The sequence below is a fragment of the Bos grunniens genome, chromosome 6, assembly GCF_055505025.1.
Source record: "Bos grunniens cultivar Pamir isolate PY7600 chromosome 6, Bosgru_T2T1.0, whole genome shotgun sequence".
Classification (NCBI taxonomy): Eukaryota; Metazoa; Chordata; class Mammalia; order Artiodactyla; family Bovidae; genus Bos; species Bos grunniens.
In genome coordinates, this window is record NC_141170.1 from 24414623 (window position 1) to 24435311 (window position 20689).

At 42.6% G+C, this 20689-nt stretch overlaps 1 protein-coding gene across 2 annotated transcripts in view; it reads right to left on the minus strand.

The window, feature by feature from the left end:
* The window catches only part of FRAS1 (Fraser extracellular matrix complex subunit 1), a 534425-nt gene that overhangs the window by 15968 nt on the left and 497768 nt on the right, over positions 1 to 20689 (minus strand). Inside the window, exons 65-70 of one of the 2 annotated variants that reach the window (XM_086405184.1) lie at positions 20395 to 20555; positions 17966 to 18180; positions 14129 to 14279; positions 12164 to 12271; positions 10277 to 10436; positions 6052 to 6168 (exon numbers count right to left, since the gene is read on the minus strand). In XM_086405184.1, the coding sequence (XP_086261310.1) occupies positions 6052 to 6168; positions 10277 to 10436; positions 12164 to 12271; positions 14129 to 14279; positions 17966 to 18180; positions 20395 to 20555 (912 nt within the window). Of the gene's footprint in view, positions 1 to 6051; positions 6169 to 10276; positions 10437 to 12163; positions 12272 to 14128; positions 14280 to 17965; positions 18181 to 20394; positions 20556 to 20689 lie in introns of those variants that run through there. The other variant, XR_015165261.1, reaches the window with a different exon arrangement.

Genomic DNA, 20689 nt, shown 5'->3' on the forward strand with positions numbered 1-20689 from the left:
TGAACTGAACTGACAGGCGAGAGACTTCATTTAGTTCAAGTTCTTATGAGGTTCATCTGCTCTTTGGAGCAGGAATAATCTAATTGGTCTTTAGACTCTTCAACACTCTGCTTTTCCTGGCCCTCTCTTTCTGGAATGCCCTGAGGTTCAAATTGAGATTAGTGGTAAAGAATTTAGTTTTCTGACTTTGACCTTGACAGACCTTCTACTGGAATGCTCCCTCCTTGTCTGCTACCACCCGTTGCCTAGAGAACTCTTACTGTTCAGATCTCAAACACTACTTTTTCTAGGAAGCTTACCTTCTTTCTCTTCCCTCCCAGGCTGGGTCAGATCTCTTATTATTTGTTCTCAATCCACTGTGCAGTTTTTTTTTTTTTTTTCATAGTACTTATTGTGGCTTGCTATTCTATTTAAATGTGTGATCAAAGTCTGATTCACCCATTACAATTTCCATAGAGTCAAAGCCCACATCTATCCGCTCACCACTGTACCTTTGATGCTAGCCAAGTTCCTAACACATATATTTGTTAAAGAACAATGCACAAGAGGATGAGGTGGTTGGATAGCATCGCTGACTGAATGGACACAAGTTTGAACAAACTCTGGGAGATAGTGAAGGACAGGAAAGCCTGGTATACTGCAGTTCATGGAGTAGCAAAGAATCAGACTCCACTTAGTGACTGAACAACGACTGAACAATGCACAAGTGGTAATTTCAATGCTTTATTCTTCCAACTAGTCTGTCTGACCATTCCTTACTTTTAATTGAACTGCTCTGGGCAGAGATTTGAGAGGGCTGAGGTGTGGAAGGAGTTTGGGGTACAGGAGAAACCCACACAAAGCAGGGCTGACCCTGTTTTAACAGCTTTGATATAACTATTCATTGTACCAAGACTTCATTTACCTGACTCAGGGAAATAGGTTGATACTGGTATTACCAGAATCTACACAGTGCCAGGCCATAAGACATGGGATAAATATTTACTGATTAAAAAGGATGAATAATCAGACTGAGATGATGATAATCATAATTTATAAGGTTATAATGACCTCACAAAAATGGGCATAACAGGAGACACAATTCTTTTGAATTAAGTCTGAATTTCCTGAGTCAGACTAGATATTTGTGTATGTCTTGGAGTCCTATTGCATACATACTAAGCCATATCAAAAGATGTGGAGATGATCAAATGTACAGTTAGGCCTAAGGAGGCTCACCCTGGGAATAATGGGGAACCCACAGGTAAGGATCTCCCTGATGTAAGACAAGGACTTCCAACCCCAACACCTCAGTATACCCAACAATACTCTTCACCTGCAGACTTCCACATTCACCAACTCCGGGACTAGAAGTGGGGCTAATGATTTTTTTGCTCCTTTTTGCCATTTCAAACCATCATTCCTCTCTCTTCTCAAAAAAAAAAAAAAAAAAAAAAGTCCAGCACCTACCCTGAAGAAACTTCTCACACATGTTAACTAAGAGAGACACATCAAGACACATGGAGTAACAGAGATAATCTGGGATTATAAACCAGAGTGGTCAAATAAATCGGGGGCAATTCCTATGGAGACTACCTTAACGCAGTGAAAGACAAACAGCAGCTACATGGATCAACATTTGTGCTGATTTCACTTATGAATCAACGAACGATTCACTGAGAGGTAAAAAAAAGCCACAGAGAGAATTCACGCAGTCTGAAAATTTTATATAAAGTTCAAAAATATGCAAAACCAGGTAGAAGTAAATATGAGGTAGGTAGTAGTAGTGTTAGTTGCTCAGTCGTGTCCTACTCTTTGCTATCCCACGGACTGTAGCCCACCAGGCTCCCCTGTCCGTGGGATTCTCCAGGCAAGAATACTGGAGTGGATTGCCATTCCCTTCTCCAGAGGATCTTCCTGACCCAGGGATAGAATCCAGGTCTCCTGCATTGCAGGCAGATTCTTTACTGTTTGAGCTATAGGGAAGACCTAAATATGAGGTGAACCATAAGCCAAAACAAGGGATAAGTGAAGTCGCCCAGTCATGTCCAACTGTTTGCGACCCCATGGACTGTAGTCTACCAGGCTCCTCTGTCCATAGGATTTTCCAGGCGAGACTACTGGAGTGGGTTGCCATTTCCTTCTCCAGGGGATCTTCCTGACCCAGGGATTGAACCTGGGTCTTCTGCATTGCAGGCAGACACTTTGCCATCTGAGCCACAAGCGAAACCCAAAACAAGGGATGATAAGTACAAATACCAGGCTAGTGGTTAACTTAGTGGAGAGTTTAGTGTACTCTTAGTGCACTCTTAGGGGAGAGTACAACTGAAAGGTGCATTGAAGGTATTTAAAAGGTACCAGGAATGTTTTCTTTTTTTTTTTTTCCGACTCCCAGTTCCATTAGTTATTAAGTGGAAATACAGTAAACAATCTTGAGGGCGATCACTGTAATGAGTCTTGAACTTACAATGTTGTAAAGTAATTAGCCTCAAATTAAAATAAATCAATAAATAAATTTAAAAAAGAACTTAGTACAGAGCCCAGCACATAGTCTGCACTCCATCAGATCAGATCAGTCGCTCAGTCGTGTCGGACTCTTTGCGACCCCATGAATCGCAGCATGCCAGGCCTCCCTGTTCATCACCAACTCCCGGAGTTCACTCAGACTCATGTCCATCGAGTCAGTGATGCCATCCAGCCATCTCATCCTCTGTCGTCCCCTTCTCCTCTTGCCCCTAATCCCTCCCAGCATCAGAGTCTTTTCCAATGAGTCAACTCTTTGCATGAGGTGGCCAAAGTACTGGAGTTTCAGCTTTAGCATCATTCCTTCCAAAGAAATCCCAGGGCTGATCTCCTTTAGAATGGACTGGTTGGATCTCCTTGCACTCCATACACGGACACTAATACCACTGGTATTTACTATTATTCACTTAGCATCAGGATCATAGTGCAAGGGATACCCCATTCATTGCAGTTATAATTCTTACTAGGTAATGTTCTTGAGGTTTTATATATCCATGATGTTTGGTCTTCTGGGTATTAAAACATTTCATAATTTAAAAAAAATTTATTACAGGGACTTCCCTGGTGGTCCAGTACTTAAGCCTCTGTGCTTCCAATGCAGGGGGCACTAGCTGGGGAACTAAGATTCTACGGGCCTTCCAGCACAGCCAAAAGGATAAAATAAGAAGTAAATAAATAAAATAAAAATTGATTACATGAATAAAAAATTCCCCAGCATATCTCTTCAGACAGTTTGCCCTCTGTTCTTCCTTACTGCAGCCAGCCACTATTTTTCTGGTCACCGTCCCTCCCACACTTGACTGACTACAGGCTCTCCTGTATCATTCCTCCCCTCAGTCTCAATGATTTCAATGGATGAAACATCCACCCCACTAACTTCTCAGTTCCTTGATGTCTTCAACTCCAAAGAGCATGTGCTCCTCTCCACTGTAGCTATCTATGCTCCACCATCCTACTAGGCACCTCCTCCATAAAACCTTGCTTTCACACGTCTCACTCTCTACCTACCACTTCTTATCTTTCCAGCTCACCTCTTTTAATCCCACTCATTAATTCTTCAACCACACCAGGCTCTCTGCAGCCACATTTACCAGGATGCAGAAGACCTGGAAAACTGACACACTCATGGTGGGGATACACACACAGTTACACATTTATAAACACTTTGGAAAACAGTGTGCCAGTTTCCTAAGAAGTTAAACATACCATAGAATCCAGCCACTCCACTCCTAGGCATTTACACAAGAAAACAGGGAGCATGTGTCCATAGAAAGGCTTATCTATGTAAGCTTATAGCAACTTTATTTATAACAGCCCAAACTGGAAATAATCTAAATGTCCATCAACGAACTGATTTGATAAATGAACTATAGTGTGTGCACACCATGGCATACAGCTCAGCAGCAACAGGAACAAGCTACTGATAACACAACCACCATGACTGAGTCAAAATAACCATGTCGAACAAGAGAAGTCAGAGAAAAAGAATTCGTATTGTATGATGCCACTTATATAAATTAGTATAAATTGCAAGCTAATCTGTAACGACAGAAGGATCAGTAGATACCAAGGGGGTTGGGTGTGGGGAGGAGATGGGAGGGGGGATACCAAAGGATCATGAGGAAACTTTTAAAGAAAATGGACATCACCACCATCTTAATTGTGGTGATATTTCACAAGTACATATATGTCAAAATTGATCAAATTGTATGTGCTTTAAACACATACTAGTCATCTTACATTAATAAGTAATTTAATGGTAATTTAAAGACAATTCAGGGACTTCCCTGGTGGTCCAGTGGTTAAGAATCTGCCTCCCAATGCAGGGGACGCAGGTTCGATCCCTGGTCGGGGAATCCTACGTTACTCCAGGCAACTAAGTCCACATGCCACAACTAGAGAGAAGTCCGTGCTCTGAAACGAAAGATCCCCTGAGCTGCAACTATGACCCAATGTAGCCAACAAATTAATAAGTAAATGTTTTTTTGAAAAAAAAAAAAAATTTCAATAGGGCTCTCAGCACTGCTGACCTGCTGTCAGTAACTCTCTACCATACTTACTTTCCACTCTCAGAGATGACCCTATTTCACTTCCTCCTCTCTTCTCAAACCTCACTGGTCCTTACTTCCAGCTGTGCTTGACTTCTCATTTCATGGAGAAAACAGACTCAATCAGAGGTCTCCTTGGTCATCCTTACCCTCCCAACCTCCTAATTCTCCCTTCACCTGTATGCATAGACTGTGCCTGCCTTCCTTTCTGAGTGGATGAAGTGTCTGTGCTTCTGGCTAAGGCTGGCCCGTCCCCGCATGGCTGGGTCTGTCCCCTGTTCCACTCGAGGACTCAGCTCTGCACATCTTCCCTCTTCCACTGCATTGTCTGTTTCCCCCAACAGACCAATAGGGCTATTCTCACCAGCACACAAACATCCTGAAATATTTTGCACCTAAAACACACACACACAAAACCTCCTTCGATCCTTCATCTCCACTAATGCTCCTCTATCTGAAACCTTTTATAACAAAACTCCTGCAGCATCGATTTGTCCCTTTTATCTCCACGTTCTTGCCTCTCTCTCTTGAACCCACTCTAATCAGGCCTCATCCTCCTCAGTCCACTGAACCTAACCTGTATCAAGATTATGGACGAATTCTGCGTGGCCAAATCCAATGGCCAAGTCTCAGACTCTTAATTTGAAAGTCACTTTCCAATTCATCTTCTCTTAATGATAAATGTCAGATTCTGTTTGCAATGCCTTCTCTCTGAAACGTTTTCCAGTCACTCTGCTTAGCTCCTAGAAAGGTGGCACTATTCTATAGGAACTGCTTGAGAGCAGCAGTGACTTTAAGTCCTCTGCTAGAGTCTCCATGCTGAGACTAGAGCCAAGGACACCATAAAAGCTTAATAAATACGGGCCGAATGAATGAACATCGGCACAATGAGGACAGGCTCAGGTCAGAGGTGGGGATGGGCTGATGGACAGTTTTATTCTTATTATTTATGGTAGTTACATTCTATAAAGCTGCAATGAACATGGAATGAATGAATTGTGAACAGCTGCCCCTGGGGGGAAATCAGGGGTCAAGTTCCTGCAGCCTCTGCTCTCAACATTTTCATCAGTGATCAATACCTAACTCTGTATTATGCGTGTTTCTGTCTAAAGACACCTTACTTGATATATACTGTTGATTCCTGAAGTTCATGATGGAATGAAGCTCATCTAACACTCCATTTGGCTCATCACCACCTTCTTGTATGCAGGAAACGAGGGAGCCCTTCGGCGCTCTGCTGGGGAGCCATTTTAAACAGCAAAACCACCAATGCGAGGAACAAAAATTTGAAAAACCTGGCAGCAAATGGACTGTAAAAGGGACACTTGTTCACAGGATGAGAAGTCTGAGCTGGGAATCTGGCTCAGATGACCGCTATTTCATCACTCTGCTGGTCAGGGAATGATCAGGATAGCACCACGAAAATTGGATTCGGGGTCACAAATAAATGTCAGTGAGTAGTTAAGTTCACAAATAGTGAGGATCAATCCTCTCTCCTTACCTCTCTGGGGCGTGTGCGGTGCAGGCCAGAGGCTTTTCTCCTGGGTCCACCCATGGCTGCGTGGGTTGCACTGTGCAAGGGATCAGGTAGATGGTGTACTCCCCGGAGTAATCCTTCCTGGAAACAGGCAGGCAGATTGCGGTTAGAGAGATGGATTTAGAGATTACTTACTTATCCAGAAATACCCTGACTTCAGTAGACAAGTTTTCAGATGATACTTGTGCTCAGCATCCAACCAAGAACTTCAGGAGTCTGCAGACACGATTTTCAGGAATTCATCACACTTGTGATTGTTCTAACACACTTCAGAGTACTAGCCAGAGGTGTTAAATAGAGTTCTTTTCATTTATTCAAGCCCTTTCCATGAGAAATGCTGAGAAAGGCACACTGTTGATAAAAATCTAAAAGGCTCCAATGAGGGCAAATCAGACCTGGCCACATCCTTTTTTACACCCCCGTGAAACTGACTTGACGTCTGTTTAGTGTTTCTTGCTGACTGACACCCTGTTACACGTTCTGGACAGCAAAAACTTTGTTTACTGAGATGTGACCGAGCCAGCAGCTGCTGCTGCTCTGACTGAAAAGGTAGTGAAGGTCTGTGGGTTAGCTAACCCCACTCCAGAGACGGCTGCCACCCCCACTTCATTAGCATTCAGTTTCAGGACTTCTCTCCCAAACTCTCATCCTTTAAACGAAGTTGAAGAACAGGATCACTTTTCATGGGAGATGACTTGCTGGGAATTTCTACGTTTACAGTGAGGCATGAGATTCTGTAGGTCGTGACCCTGAGAGTACAGAGCCTTGGTAGCCCTCACCTACTTCATTTCCCACACTTGTCATCCAGCAGCCCAGCCCCTAGCAGGCTGCCTGAAAGGCAGCCAGACAGCCAGAAGTGGCAGGAAGATTCTTCAAGGGCCTTGGGAGGCTGCCACCTATTGAATGAGGAGCTCAGGGCTGTGAATCTTAATTCTAACTAGCATGATTTGTGATTAGTCCTCACTTTCTCCATGTTCCTTCTTTGACCATTTCTTCGGCATTATTTGTGTCTGTTTACTAGTAAAGTGATAGCAAAGATTTAGTAAATAAATAAATAGCCAACTTCCCTGGTGATTCAGGCAGTAAAGAATCTGCCTGCAATGCAGGAGACCTGGGTTCGGTCCCTGGGTCAGGAAGATTCCCTGGAGAAGAGATTGGTTACCCACTCCAGTATTCTTGCCTGAAGAATTCCATGGGCAGAGGAGCCCAGCAGGCTACAGTCCACGGGGTCGCAAAGAGTTGGACACAACTAAGCGACTAACACTTACACTTAATAAATAAATAAGTAAATACAACTTTCAGGACACAGCCTGGGGTCAGTTTAGTGAGATGGCCCAGGCTGGAAATGGGGAGACAGCCTAACTCTGCCATTGCTTTGCTTCTGCCATGGCTGTACAATTTTAGACAAACCAGGCAAACTTTCAGGGCTTGGTTTCTAAGCCCCTTTGTGCCCTGGAAGTTTGTATGCCTGTAGGTCTACATGTCTGCAGTTTTTTCACTCAATTCTTGTCTTCCTCCAAAGCTGGAACCAGCCGGAAATGAGATCTTGTATACTATCTTTGAATTACACAAAAATTGACCTGTGTAATGTGAATAGTAGCTCTTAATAGGAATACTTAATTAGGCAGAACTGTCCATGCCTGACTCCTGCTTTCCAAAAGTCAGGCCATTGCAAAGTAGAAATAGAGACACAGATGTAGAAAATAAATATATGGATAACAAGGGAAGATAGGGATGGGATGGGATGAATTGGGAGATTGGGATTGATATATATATACTACTGATACTACATATAAAATAGATAACTAATGAGAACCTACTGTATAGCTCAGGGAACTCTACTCAGTGTTCTGTGGCAGATGGGAAATGGGTTAAACCCATTTTTAAGTGGGGGAGATGGGTTAAATGGGAAGGAAATCCAAGGAAGAAGGGATATATGTATAGGTGTGGCTGGTTCACTTTGCTGTACAGCAGAAACTAATCCAACATTGTAAAACTACTATATTCCAATTAAAACAAAAACAAAAAGGCCAGATCCTGTTGTTCTTCCCCTCAAACCTGTAGTGGCTCCTGTTGCACTAGAGTGAAAAAGTCCTCACACTGGCCTTCAAGGCTCCACAGCAGCCCGACCCTGTCTCTTGTTCCCCTCTTCATCCACTCCATTCCAGCCACCAAAATTTTGTCAAACTCTGGAACTTTGCCAGGAACCCCTTCCCCCAGATAATCTGCACAGTGAGCTCCCTTGTTTCCTTCAAGTCTTTGCTCAAATGTACCTTCTTAATGAGGCCTAGGCTGAACTTCCTAACCAACAAATTATGATGCCCTCAACTCCTGATTCCCCTTACCCTGCTCTCCACCTTTTATTTTTCCATAGCGCTGAGTCGGACAAGCCTTAGCAACTCAACAACAACACAACAACAACATCACCGTCTAACATGTGATACTGTACTCATTCATTATGTCTGCCTGTGGGTGCAGAGATTTTTATTTTGTCCACCGATGTATTCTTAGTAAAAGTTCAGTAAATATCTATTGAACAAATGAATGCAAGACAAACAGCATGGTCTCCCCAGGCTGTAGTCCTACATTTCCCACCCCTGAATATGAGTTAGGTCAATTTCCTGACTATTCCTACAAACATGCCCAATACAGTCTGGAGGTAGGTTTTTAATCCTGTGGTTCTTTGCCCCTCTTTTCTGAAAACTAGAAGTCTCCCATTAGTTGCTCAGCCTCCCGGAAAAGCCTTGGTCAGTTCCCCAGCTGCTATGGTCTCCCAACCCTAAGCAGCTGTGGTCTGAGTGCTCGGCATGGCTCATGGTGTACACAGCACAGAAAGCTTGGTGTTATTCTTTGCTTTGTCATTTATCTACGGATTTAATCTCCTTACCGCAAATGTTAGCTCATAAAGGATGCTTATTCAGGAACTACTGTGTGCTAAAACATGCAATTCTGGGACTTACCCTTGAGAAGCTCACAATCTAATGGAAATGGGTCTCAGAGCATTATAATATGCTGAGCTGTGTTACAGTAAAAGCTAGAACAACACGCGAATCAGGAGGAGGAGATTCTAACACAGCATGGAGAGTCAGCCAAGGTTTCTTGGAAGGTTTGGTATCTGAGCTGGAGCTCAGAGAAGTTTGAGATGTGCAGGAGGAAGGGAACAAGAAGGGTAGGCAGATTATAAAAGCAAAGAGGTATGGATGGGCTGGTGGATTCAGAGGTTGGGAGCACACATGGTTAGAAGGCTGGGTTTGAGGCAAGGCTTAGAGGGAAGGATATGGGTCCTGCTCAAAGAGCTGGACTTCATTTGGTAAGTAGTGGGGAGTCAGCAAAGGATTTAAAGAGGACCATTTCTGTGTCTATAAATTGGGATAAGTACACGCACAATCTCATGAGGTTCTAGGATACACAATAAAGGTTATTTTGTTATATACTGATTTCAAAGGAATCAGGATGTACAAGAAAAATCTGATATAAGACCAAACATGTAACTAAAATAAAATTTTAAAAAATTATTCTTAAGACAGTTTGTCACTTTTTAATTGCAAATAATAAGATTTTCATGCTAAAGATGGGTACTAATTTCATGACCTACAAAATAGGGCTAACAATATTTACTATAGGTTCCGTTATTCTTTTAATGGTAAGAGTTTTCATTTTGTCTTATTCTTTCCTTTTACAAATGGAATAGCTGACTGTATTTATTCCAATCTCATTCTACCTCTATATCGGGTGTAGGAGAAGACTAAATCTTGTTGTTTATTTTACAGGACATTGAATTGTAAAGGGTGACATCTGGGCCTGATAACTAATGATCCTGGATTTTGTCCTGGTTGTGATCACTGGAATGAAATTTCTTTATTATACTAAGATATTAGTTGGACACATTTCCCAGCTACCTTTGCAGGTAGATGTGCCATGTGACTAAGTTCCGGCTAATGTGATGTGAGAAAAATTGATGTGCACCCTGCCTATTCTTACTCTTGAAATAAGGGTGATCCCTGTCCAATTTATACATCAGAAACTGATCTGAGCTACATCTGTTTCTTTAGTTGCCAGATGGCTACTTCTGTCTCTCCCACTTTTAAAATAGAAAAGTTTTAAAAGTTTTCTTCTAGCTTTCGAAGAAAAGCCCTTAAAGAAACAGAAAACATATCAGATTTACCCCTGAACTCCATCCTGTACTCACCTGTTATAAGAGCTTGTAGCTCGCCAGAGTTGATAAGGAGAATCGAAAGTCTGAGCACTCCATAGGAGCTGCAGGTCAAATTCAATTCCTCCGAGGTGGTCTGGAGTCAGTATGAATGATTTCACATCTGGGAGGGTGTGGTGCTCCATCACAAACTGTCCTATTTCAAGGGGAAACACACAGACACTTATTTGTAAGTTTGCTTGTGGTCAATCCCCTACAAAAGCCTTGAAACTGAATTAATATTCTTCTATAAAAAAATCAAGGTTATACCTACCCACCTGGTTCTGAGAACATATCCCACACTGGGTGGGACAGCATGGCCTCTTACCTCAGTCCATCACCCTACTCATGATCATTGTTAGGGTTACATATATTTATAAATAATAATGAATGTGCCTTGTAGAAATGGCACTAATGAGCATATTCACAATAATACAGTACTTATGTGACAATGAACATTGAACACACTTAGCTTTGAACTATAACCAACATGTTTCTTGGAGGCAGAAAGATCTCAGTAGTTCATAAATAGAAATATCAATTTCAGACTTTAAAAATCTCATTAGGACCACTCAAGTCCTTTGCAGAAGGAGGCAATTGTAAACATCCTTAAAAAGGTAAGGGTTACTCAGTAAGACACCTCCACTCTTTTAAAGTACAGTCATTTAGTGTCATGAATAAATAAAAGTAGGGAAACTATTCTGTATCGAAAAAATAAAAAAGTAAAAATTAGTCACACAGTCGTGTCTGACTCTGTGATCTCACAGACTGTAGCCTGCCTGGGTCCTCTGTTCATGGAATTCTCCAGGCAAGAGTACTGTAGTGGGTTGCCATTTCCTTCTCCAGGGAATCCTCCCAAGTCTCCTGCACTGCAGGGAGAGTCTTTACCAACTGAGCCACTAGGGTGGCTCATTCTATATTAAAAGAGACTAAAGAGGTATAACAGCCAAAATGGAATGTATGGATCCTGATAGGATTCACTTTTGTTTTATATAAACAGATGCAAAGCAAATATAAACAAATATAAAAATAGGTATGAAAGACATTTGCAGGACACAAATGGAGGGAACACGAATAGAAACTAGATGTTATTAGATTGGTGTGAAATAGCTTGGCCACAGTAATGCTATTGTGATGTGTAAGAGAAGGTCCTTGTTTCAGGAGGTGTCTACTGAAGTACAGTAAGCCCCTGCATACGAATGAGTTCTCTTCCAAAACTGTGATCGTAAGTCCAGTTTGTTCCTAAGTCCAACGGAGTCAGCCTAGGTATGCAACTAACATAATAATTGGCTACATAGTATTGTACTGTAATAGGTTTATAATACTTCCCACACAAATAGCACATAAAACGCAAACACAAAACATAGAAAACATTTTTATTCTTACAGTACAGTACCTCGGAAAGTATAGCAGTACAGTAAAACGGCTGGCATCAAGTCAACAGGCAAAAAGAATTACTGATTGGAGGAGAGAGAGGAGATGGGAGATGATAGATCTAAAGGATCGTCAGCAATAGGAGACAGAGGGCAAGTAGCAATGTCACTCACGCCTGATATTGATGGTTTAAGTTTTGGTTTCTTGCTGGAACTAGACACACGTTTGCATCTTGAAAGGTTCGTATGTAGGGGCTTACTGTGTTTAGGGTAACATGGCATGATGCCTACAATTATCTTCAAATGCCTACAATTATCTTCAAATCAAAAAAATGGGAATATGTATGTGTGTGTGTGTGTGTGCGCATACATGCACATAGCAAAATGCTAACAATTGTTGGCTTTGTTCTTCATTGTCCTATTCTCTCAACTTTTCTCTATGTTTAAACATTTCTTAGTAATAATAATAATTAAAAAAAAAACTTGAGGAAAAGAACAGCACTGATATTACCTCTGAATTTGGCATGGGTCTTGAATTCAATAACCAGACGGCCATCCTCTCGAATGTAGATCCTTATTATCTGAAGCCTGGCAGAGAGCACACTGTCCGTCTGGATTCCTGGGTAGGCAACCACACACAGAACATTCACGTGAAGGCTTGGAGAAGAGCTCCCAGACAGTAGCCTATACATGAGTTACCCAAGGGACACCTCTAAGTAGAGCCACACACTTACTTGAATGTAACTTAGGACAAATTTACATACTTGCGTGAACACAGAGTCTATTTGGAAAAGATCCTGATGCTGGGAAAGATTGGAGGCAAGAGGAGAAGAGAGTGGCAGAGGATGAGATGGTTGGATGGCATCACCGACTCAATGGACATGAATTTGAGCACATTCTGGGAGATAGTGAAGGACAGGGGAGCCTGGCGTGCTGCAGTCCGTGGGGCTGCAAAGAGTCGGACTTAGTGACTGAACAACAACAAAGTCTATTTAGAGATGTGTGCCAGTCAGCGTTGTAAAACAGCTCATTCAATTTGGTTCTTTTTCACAATTCTATTCTTCTGACATAGTCTTTATACCTGCAGATGTCACTTTAGAGCAGGTACAGGGTCCCACCTCAGAGCACAGAAAAAATGGTCCCTAAACCTTCTATTAACTTTACACCAGGATGCGGTTACAGCATGTCTGCTTCAGACTGTATTTTCTTTTCCTCACCAGAACATCTTTCAGGACTTAAGAGAACCATAACCAATGTTCTGGTGGCTATACTTCATATTGAAAGCAATAGAGAATTACAGGTTAGCTTGTAGAAAGCTAGTCACACATGACAGCATATGAGTCCACTGTGGCTTTAATAAGAGCAATTGCAATCATGATACCCATTGAGTTCAGTATGGCCAAAAACTAAAGGGGAAGCAAAGAAGTGGGGAAGAAAGTTTAAAAAAACCCCAGCTCAAGAATTATCTGACCCAGACTGTGAAAACTCCCTGGGGTTATTTCTGATGAGAAATATAATGTAAATAAATGATTTGATTTAACAGAAGGAAGGACTGTATTTTCCATTAGTAGAAGTGAAGCCCCATCTAAAGAAATCTACTCAGATGAAGTAACTGCTTCTGATCAAGTAAATCACCACCAGGGAAGGAGGAGGAATGGGAGCAATACAATAAGAGGAAATGAGCTTGGGGTTGTGTTTGAAGTAGAGGACACTGAAAATAGAAAAAAAATATAAAAAATCAACTCAGACCCATTGGAGTGAATGGAGGAGAGAATCATGGAGTTCTAAGGGACATTCATGGGGTGGCAGTGGGAGAAGGTGGGTGGAGAGAGGCAGAAGAGAGAGGGCTGAGGATCTTAGCTGAAGGATCAGCACCCATCCAGGCTCTGTGGGGGGGCCTCCTCTCAAGGAGAGCAATGACACAGATAAGCCTGGGGTGAAGGTAATTGAAAAAATTCAGCATTGCCATCTTTGAAGTAAAAGTAGGGTTAAAATTCCAACTTTTAAGGATGCAACAAAAGAGCAAACTCGATATCAAATGAATAAAGTAACCCAGGTTATTCTTGATGTATTTCTCCATTTCTGTGTATCTGATTTCAAGACTCTGTTCTCCTTAAACAACAAGAATCACATCATTTTTACCTAGGAGAAAATGAACATGACTATATTCCAAAAGAACACACACTTGTTCCGCAGTATGGGACTTGTCTATCACTTGCCATCCTCTACTCTGGGTCCCTGGCTCCCTGGACTGAATTTATCATGATGGTGGAGGCCTTCCAGCATTAACATCTACGGACATCAGTCTTTCTTGGAAACCACAGATCTGTATCTTTTCTACACTTCAGGTGGCTCTGCTTTGTCTGTATATAGGACAACAGAATGAGGAATGCAGCTACCATTAAAACGCAATACTTAAAAAAAAAAATGCTGCTTAAGCATAAGGTAAGACCTGTTAAGACGTCAGTGAGTATACCTGTTCTCCAGAGAACAGTGTCATAGAAGAAGGAGAACTCCATCTCGGTGTGGTGCTCCAAGGAGGCCCAGCCCCGGGGGGCCGTCACGTAGATGTAGGACACGTGGAGGGGCACGTGCACAGTCAGGAAGGACTGAGCCGAGTCTCTCACCTGCCAAGCAAGCAGGGTGCACACGGAGAGGGTTATTTCTCCCCGGGATGAAGAGATAGATGAGCATCTCATATTGGTTCCGTCTTCATTCACTCATGTAGCCACTTATTCAGTATTAATCAAGCACTCATGATTGTGCCAGGCACCAAGCTAGGATACTGGGTCCTTAACAGTGGAAAAAAACCTAAAATCCCTGCCTTATGGAACCTATAGTCTAGTAGGGGAGATATATAAATGTGAAAAATAAAGGGGTGGGAAGTGGTCAGGATGCTTCTTTCAATAAGATAATCAGAGAAGACTTTTTCAAAGAGGTAATATTTAAAAACACTTCACTTTTTTTTTTTTTTTTGGCTGAGCCGAGTTTTTGTTGAGGCATGTGGGATCTTTAGTTGGAGCATGTGGGATCTAGTGCCCTGATCATGGATGGAACCTGGGACCTTGCATTGGGAGCAGGGAGTCTTAGGCAGTCCCCTAAAAACACTTTTGAAGTATGAGAAGCTCTCCTTCCGCTGATCATTTGCTGGAAGCCTTGGTTGAGATTTTTAAGGCATCACAGTTATTCCCAAAGGATCTGGGCAGATCTGGGATCTACTGTCAGCACACAGTCCCTGGCTGACCATAGTTTTCAGAGAGCCATAGGAGAGCATAAAGCAACCCTAAATGGGAGGATGCCCATCATCCTAGGACGAATGTGAGGCTGACTTGGATGTCTTAGTGAGTACGCAGACCTTCTCCAAAAGGAAAGAAGGTCATGGGATTTGGATATCATACTATGAAACTTACCAACGGACAGCTCACAGTTGGATAACTTTCTATTTCATTCAATGCTTTGTTGAAATAATGTTGAAAAGGCAGCACACCATACTTCCAAGAAAACACTTTTTCTGAAGGAGTTCCTTTTATTGCCATTAATTTGGCTCTATTATTTTCATTTACTACAATATTAACAAAACTTGGATTGAGACATAACAAAATATGAGCAGAAGCCTTCATGGAGAAGCTGTGTATATGAGTCAGGGAGTTGGTTTATTCATTTTTGAGTTGAATATTGTATTTTCTGTCATAAATACATATTTCCTTTATAACAAAAAAGCTTACTTTAAAACAATTATATTTTGTCATTGGCCATATATGGTAATACATTATAGAACTTACATATAATTTTGTTTGAATATACAATGAAACATCTTCCCATGGGTAGTTAAGGGAAAGAGCCAAATGCTTAATCAATACTTACGACATTGAAACTTTATTTTTCCAAAGTATTCTTTCATATGAAAAATTGTCAGGGATTTAAAGTTGGATTCCAAGTTCTCCAAAAGGCTCCATTAATTCCTTATGCACTTAAAAATCTTTTGGGAAAATCTTACTCTGTCTTCTTTGGGAAATTTTCTGATTTTATCTGGATCTCACATCATGTTCTGTCCCCTTATGTACAGGTTTTACTAAATACATTTGCCCTAATTTCACTATTGTTGATGTTAGACCCTCCATAAATTTTCTAGCTGACTGGTCAAATTATTTTTCCTCTGTTTCTGTTTATTCTCCATTAACCTTCATATTACTTATTAATCCTTAGGAAAAAACAACTCTCATAAATATTTACTGCACAGCTCTTTTGTGGCAGACCTTGTGCTAGGTGCTATCCCGCCTTGAGATTACTAGTGACCATTGCAGATGAGGTTCAGCGAGGTTAAGTCTTCTCTAATTCTGCCAATATTTGATAAAGAAAGACAGGAACTAGGGCGAGTTTTAAGTTGTTGCTGCTGCTAAGTCGCTTCCATCGTGTCTGACTCTGTGCGACCCTATGGACTGTAGCCTACCAGACTTCTCTGTTCCTGGGATTCTCCAGGCAAGAACATTGGAGTGGGTTGCCATTTCCCTCTCCAGTGCATGAAAGTGGAAAGTGAAAGTGAAGTCGCTCAGTCGTGTCCGACTCTTAGCGACCCCATGCACTTCAGCCAACCAGGCTCCTCCATCCATGGGATTTTCCGGGCAACAGTACTGGAGTGGGGTGCCACTGCCTTCTCCCACCATATACCACTTGTTTCATCTATTTTTAAAGAAACAGACAGCAAAGAAGTACTTCTGTGGTATATATGTATTGGTTTAAAAAGTGGGACATATATAATAAGAATTTCTTGTCTTTATCATTTTTAAGCATATTCTGAATAAAGATATCCAAAACTATAATTAAAGTCAGGGAGAAGAAAGAAGAAGAATTTTTGAGGGGCCAAAGAAGGAACCAATCACTGAGTTTTGCATATTTGAAAGTGAATGTAGGTTATGCAACTGCAGAAGCAAAAGGAAACCTCAGAGTGCCTTAAAATTCTATTCAGTAGAGGGCGATAGTGTATACAAAATGAGAATTAACCAACCCAAGAGGCATCTCAAGGAAACAAATAGTGTATACAAAATAAGAATTAACCAAACCAAGAGGCATCTCAAGGAAACAAATTTTAATCAAAGAAACTTTCCTCAAATGATTACGTGTAAGTCCCTCTATAGGTTCCCCTCTTTCAGTGTGGTTAAACCTGATTTGAAGTGAGAAACAAATATTTGATTTTCTCAGTTCATTGAGATAACTCCTTAAAATTGGGTAGCACCTGCTTTAGAATTGTTTTTCCCATGAGGATGCATTAGCCTAGTCCCTCTGATATTAATGGCCCTCCTACGACTGTGACTTCTTGCTATAATGTTTTATTTTGTTGGGCTTTCCTAGTGTCTCAGACGGTAAAGAATCTGCCTGCAATGTGGGAGATCCAGGTTTGATCCCTGAGTTGGGAAGATCCCCAGGAGAAGGGAATGGCTACCCACTCCAATATTCTTGCCTGGAAAATCCCATGGACAGAGAAGCCTGGCAAGCTAGAGTCCATGGGGTCACAAAGAGTCAGACATGACTGAGCGACTAAGACTTTCGTTATTACTGATGTTTAAGGACTATTAACCATAGGTTTGGAATAGGTATGACAGCAAGGTGTTTTAAACAGTTGCCGTGACACTTGGGACAACAGTGCTTTACTTGTTTGCTGAAAGACAGGGAACTTGTCATTTTAACTCATTTCCCCACTCGGGGAAAACACATCGACTTAGCCACGATCTTCCCATCAAGGTAAACCTTTTTGACTTTCCAAAATACACATGCTCAGTTGCTCAGTCGTGTTGGACTCTTTGCAGGCCCATGGACTGTAGCCCAACAGGGTCCTCTGTCCATGGGATTTTCCAGGCAAGAATACTGGAATGGGTTGCCATTTCCTTCTCCAGGGGAATCTTCCTGACCCAGGGATCAAATCTTTGTCTCCTGCATTGGCAGGCGGGTTCTTTTACCACTAAGCCACCCGGGAAGCCCTTTCCAAAATACACCCAGAGTAAAAAACATATATACCTAGAGAAGTAAGGCTATTGGATTTTTATATAAATGACTGCCAGACAGCTAATTTTCTTCAACTTAATTTAAACATCTTCCATATTAATTTTCTAATTAGCTGATTGAGAGGACTTTGGGGGGCTTGCTCTAGCTATGATGCTGCTAAGGTCTCTCTTGCAGGGTTTAGAAAGAACAGTCCCTTGGTTGGCGCAGTTCTGGGAGCAACTGGGTGCTAAAGTGCTTCAGTTCAATGAATGAACAAGCTTTAACATGATATCCAGGTGCACACAGCCTTCAGACAGACCCCTAGGGCACCCACCTGGAAGTCGGCGGTTACAGACCCCCCACAGACGTCAATCAGCTCCGTCATGTCATAATAGGCATCAAACGTCCAGACGCAGCTCTTCAGGTTCAGGTGTTTGTAGAGCTGGATGGTCTTTGGCTCCCGCACGCTGGAGTCAAACTGGAAGGGGCGGTCGTAGCCAGGCCCCAGTGCCATGCTGTCATGGACCCTGTCGTCCAGGAACCCTGCCTCTGCGAGGGAGGGAGAAGCAAGGAACAGTAATCCAGTCTGTGGACCTGCCCTTCACCAGCTTCCCAGGAGCTGGGGGGAGAGTGAGAATGGACACATCCTTTGGACACACAGGGAGAGCTTTCCTTTCTTCTGAGATGACTAATAGAGCACCCCGGGCTCCCAGGCTTCCCTGGTGGCTTAGACGGTAAAGGGTCTAGCTGAGATGTGGAAGACCCATGTTCTATCCCTGGGCTGGGAAGATTCCCTTGAAGGGAATGGCAACCCACTCTAGTATTCTTGCCTGGAGAATTCCATGGACAGAGGAGCCTGGCAGGCTATTTAGTCCATGGGGTTGCAAAGAGCTGGACACGACTGAGCAACTAACACTAATTAACTAACCAGGGCTCCTGACACAAGCTCAGTGAGAAGGTGAGGGGGGCTTGTCATCTTGCCTGTTGCCACGTGTTAAACAGAGTGACTGGGGTCACAGACTCAGGAAAGATGCTGCAGGAGCCAGGGAAGAAAAGATGAATGGATGAGACCATAAATGAAGAAGCCAGTGCCTGGTGGCCCTGTGTATCTGTTGGAAAAGAACACCGTAAAGCCTTGTCTGTCACACCTGCCCAGCTTGGTTCTATGCTTCACAATCAGTCCTTGAAGAAATGGATTTATTATATGGAGAATCTGTTGGCGAATTATTCTTTCTCAAGACTGATTTTTTTAAAACATAGCTTTTATGGGGAGCTAGCAAACAAACCTCTGATTACCTCCTCCCCTGCTTCCTATGGTGTCTGAACTCTTGCAGAAAAAAAAAGTCTTAATTCTGTGTTAATGAGTAAATAGCTCGCTAATGATGCTTGACTAAGCTTCCCATGCTACAGGCAAAAATTATTGGATCAAATGCTGCCAAGCAACTGAACTGTTCTAAATTAAGGATGACCTTTATGCAGAAGAGAGCTGAATACAGACACAATTTTAGAATATTAGGGTTCAACTTTGTATGGTCCTGAAAGCAACTATGATATTCTGAAAGAGCTGATCCATTTCTCAGAATGTTTGACACCAGCACACAGCCCTCTGCGCCACAAAGACTAGGGTGTCAGTGAACATGTACTGAAGCTAATTGTGTTTAAGTAGGAAGAGGTGCAAACTTTCAGCCTATAGACATGGTATGTTTCTTCCACTAGCTTGCATATGCAGACCAATGAAACTTTCATCTGTAGCCCAGTGACTTAGGAATCATTTACACTCCACTAATTCCTACTGTATCAAGACCATCACTACCCAGAGTGATGCTTAATGAATATGGAAGAGCACACGAATGCTTTCCTGTCTTCAGAAACACTGTTAAATGATTCATCAGTTGCAAAGGGAGGAAATGCGCATTTAATGTGCACTTGCTAAGGTGAATGGAAATGGACAGGATTCTTTGTAAACTAAAACATCTGCCCTGGTGAACAGGAGATGTGCTGCCTCAGCTGTCAGCGCCCTTGGGTCTGTATCAGCTGCAGAGCCCCAAGTCACGCCATTTGCTCCAGCAGTCTGCCATCCACGGACTGAGAGAGGTGGGGCCGAGAGGTCTGCCCACTGGGGCTGGAAGCAGGACATGATGGACAGCTGGGCTCTCTCCAGAGCTCCCTGTAAGAACTGGTTGCGGTTTCATTGGCCGCACTGCAGACTTCTCCCTCTGCCCAGTTCTGCTTCCTCCCTTTCCCTTTAGGAGATACGGATGCCCAATAAACATCTCATACCCCAAGCTCCACCTTGGCTACTGCTCCTGGAGAATCATCCTATAATATCTACCCTTGCACAGGTGTTTTATAAAATGCTGAGAGCATGGGAACCAAGTGCAGGAGAAGGAAGGAGCTAAAATTGACCAGGACCGGGGTTTTAAAATTGTTGACACATGCAATCCCTACCTTGTTTGGGAGCAATTATTCTCCTCATGTGATAGATAAGAAAGTGGCTGGCTCAGAGTTGTCCAGCTATTTTTGTTGAGTTGTACAGGGAGTGGAATAAGGACATGAACCTTGTCAGTTTGATTCCAAGGTCTTTGTTTTTTGCTATTCATGTCACTGTCCAAGCTGCCTATGTTTGGCTGCTTGCTGCTGAGCAGATCCACTAACCATGCAGATTTTGAGGACCAGAAAACATGAAAAGCAGAGTCCACTTAGCCACATCCCTAAGGGTCATCGTGCTGGGCTGGGCACACTAAAAGGGAAGTCTCCCCTCACCTGAGATGCCTCTCAGGTCCCGGGTGGTGACGAGGTTGGAGCAGACGTGTTGGTGCCTGTAGATGGATTCAGATAGAAGAAAATGCAGGTTGTGCAGTGGCATGGTGGAGATGAGTGGCAGCATTCCATCCTGGTGTGGGATCTGCACGGAAATGTGGATTCTAGGGGGGAAAACAAGAGCAGAAATCAGGGCTTTCAGGTGCCTGCCATAAGTAGTTGGTATGGTACATTGTGTGCCGAGTTACTCAGTCATGACTGACTCTTTGGGACCCCATGGACTGTAGCCCACCATCTG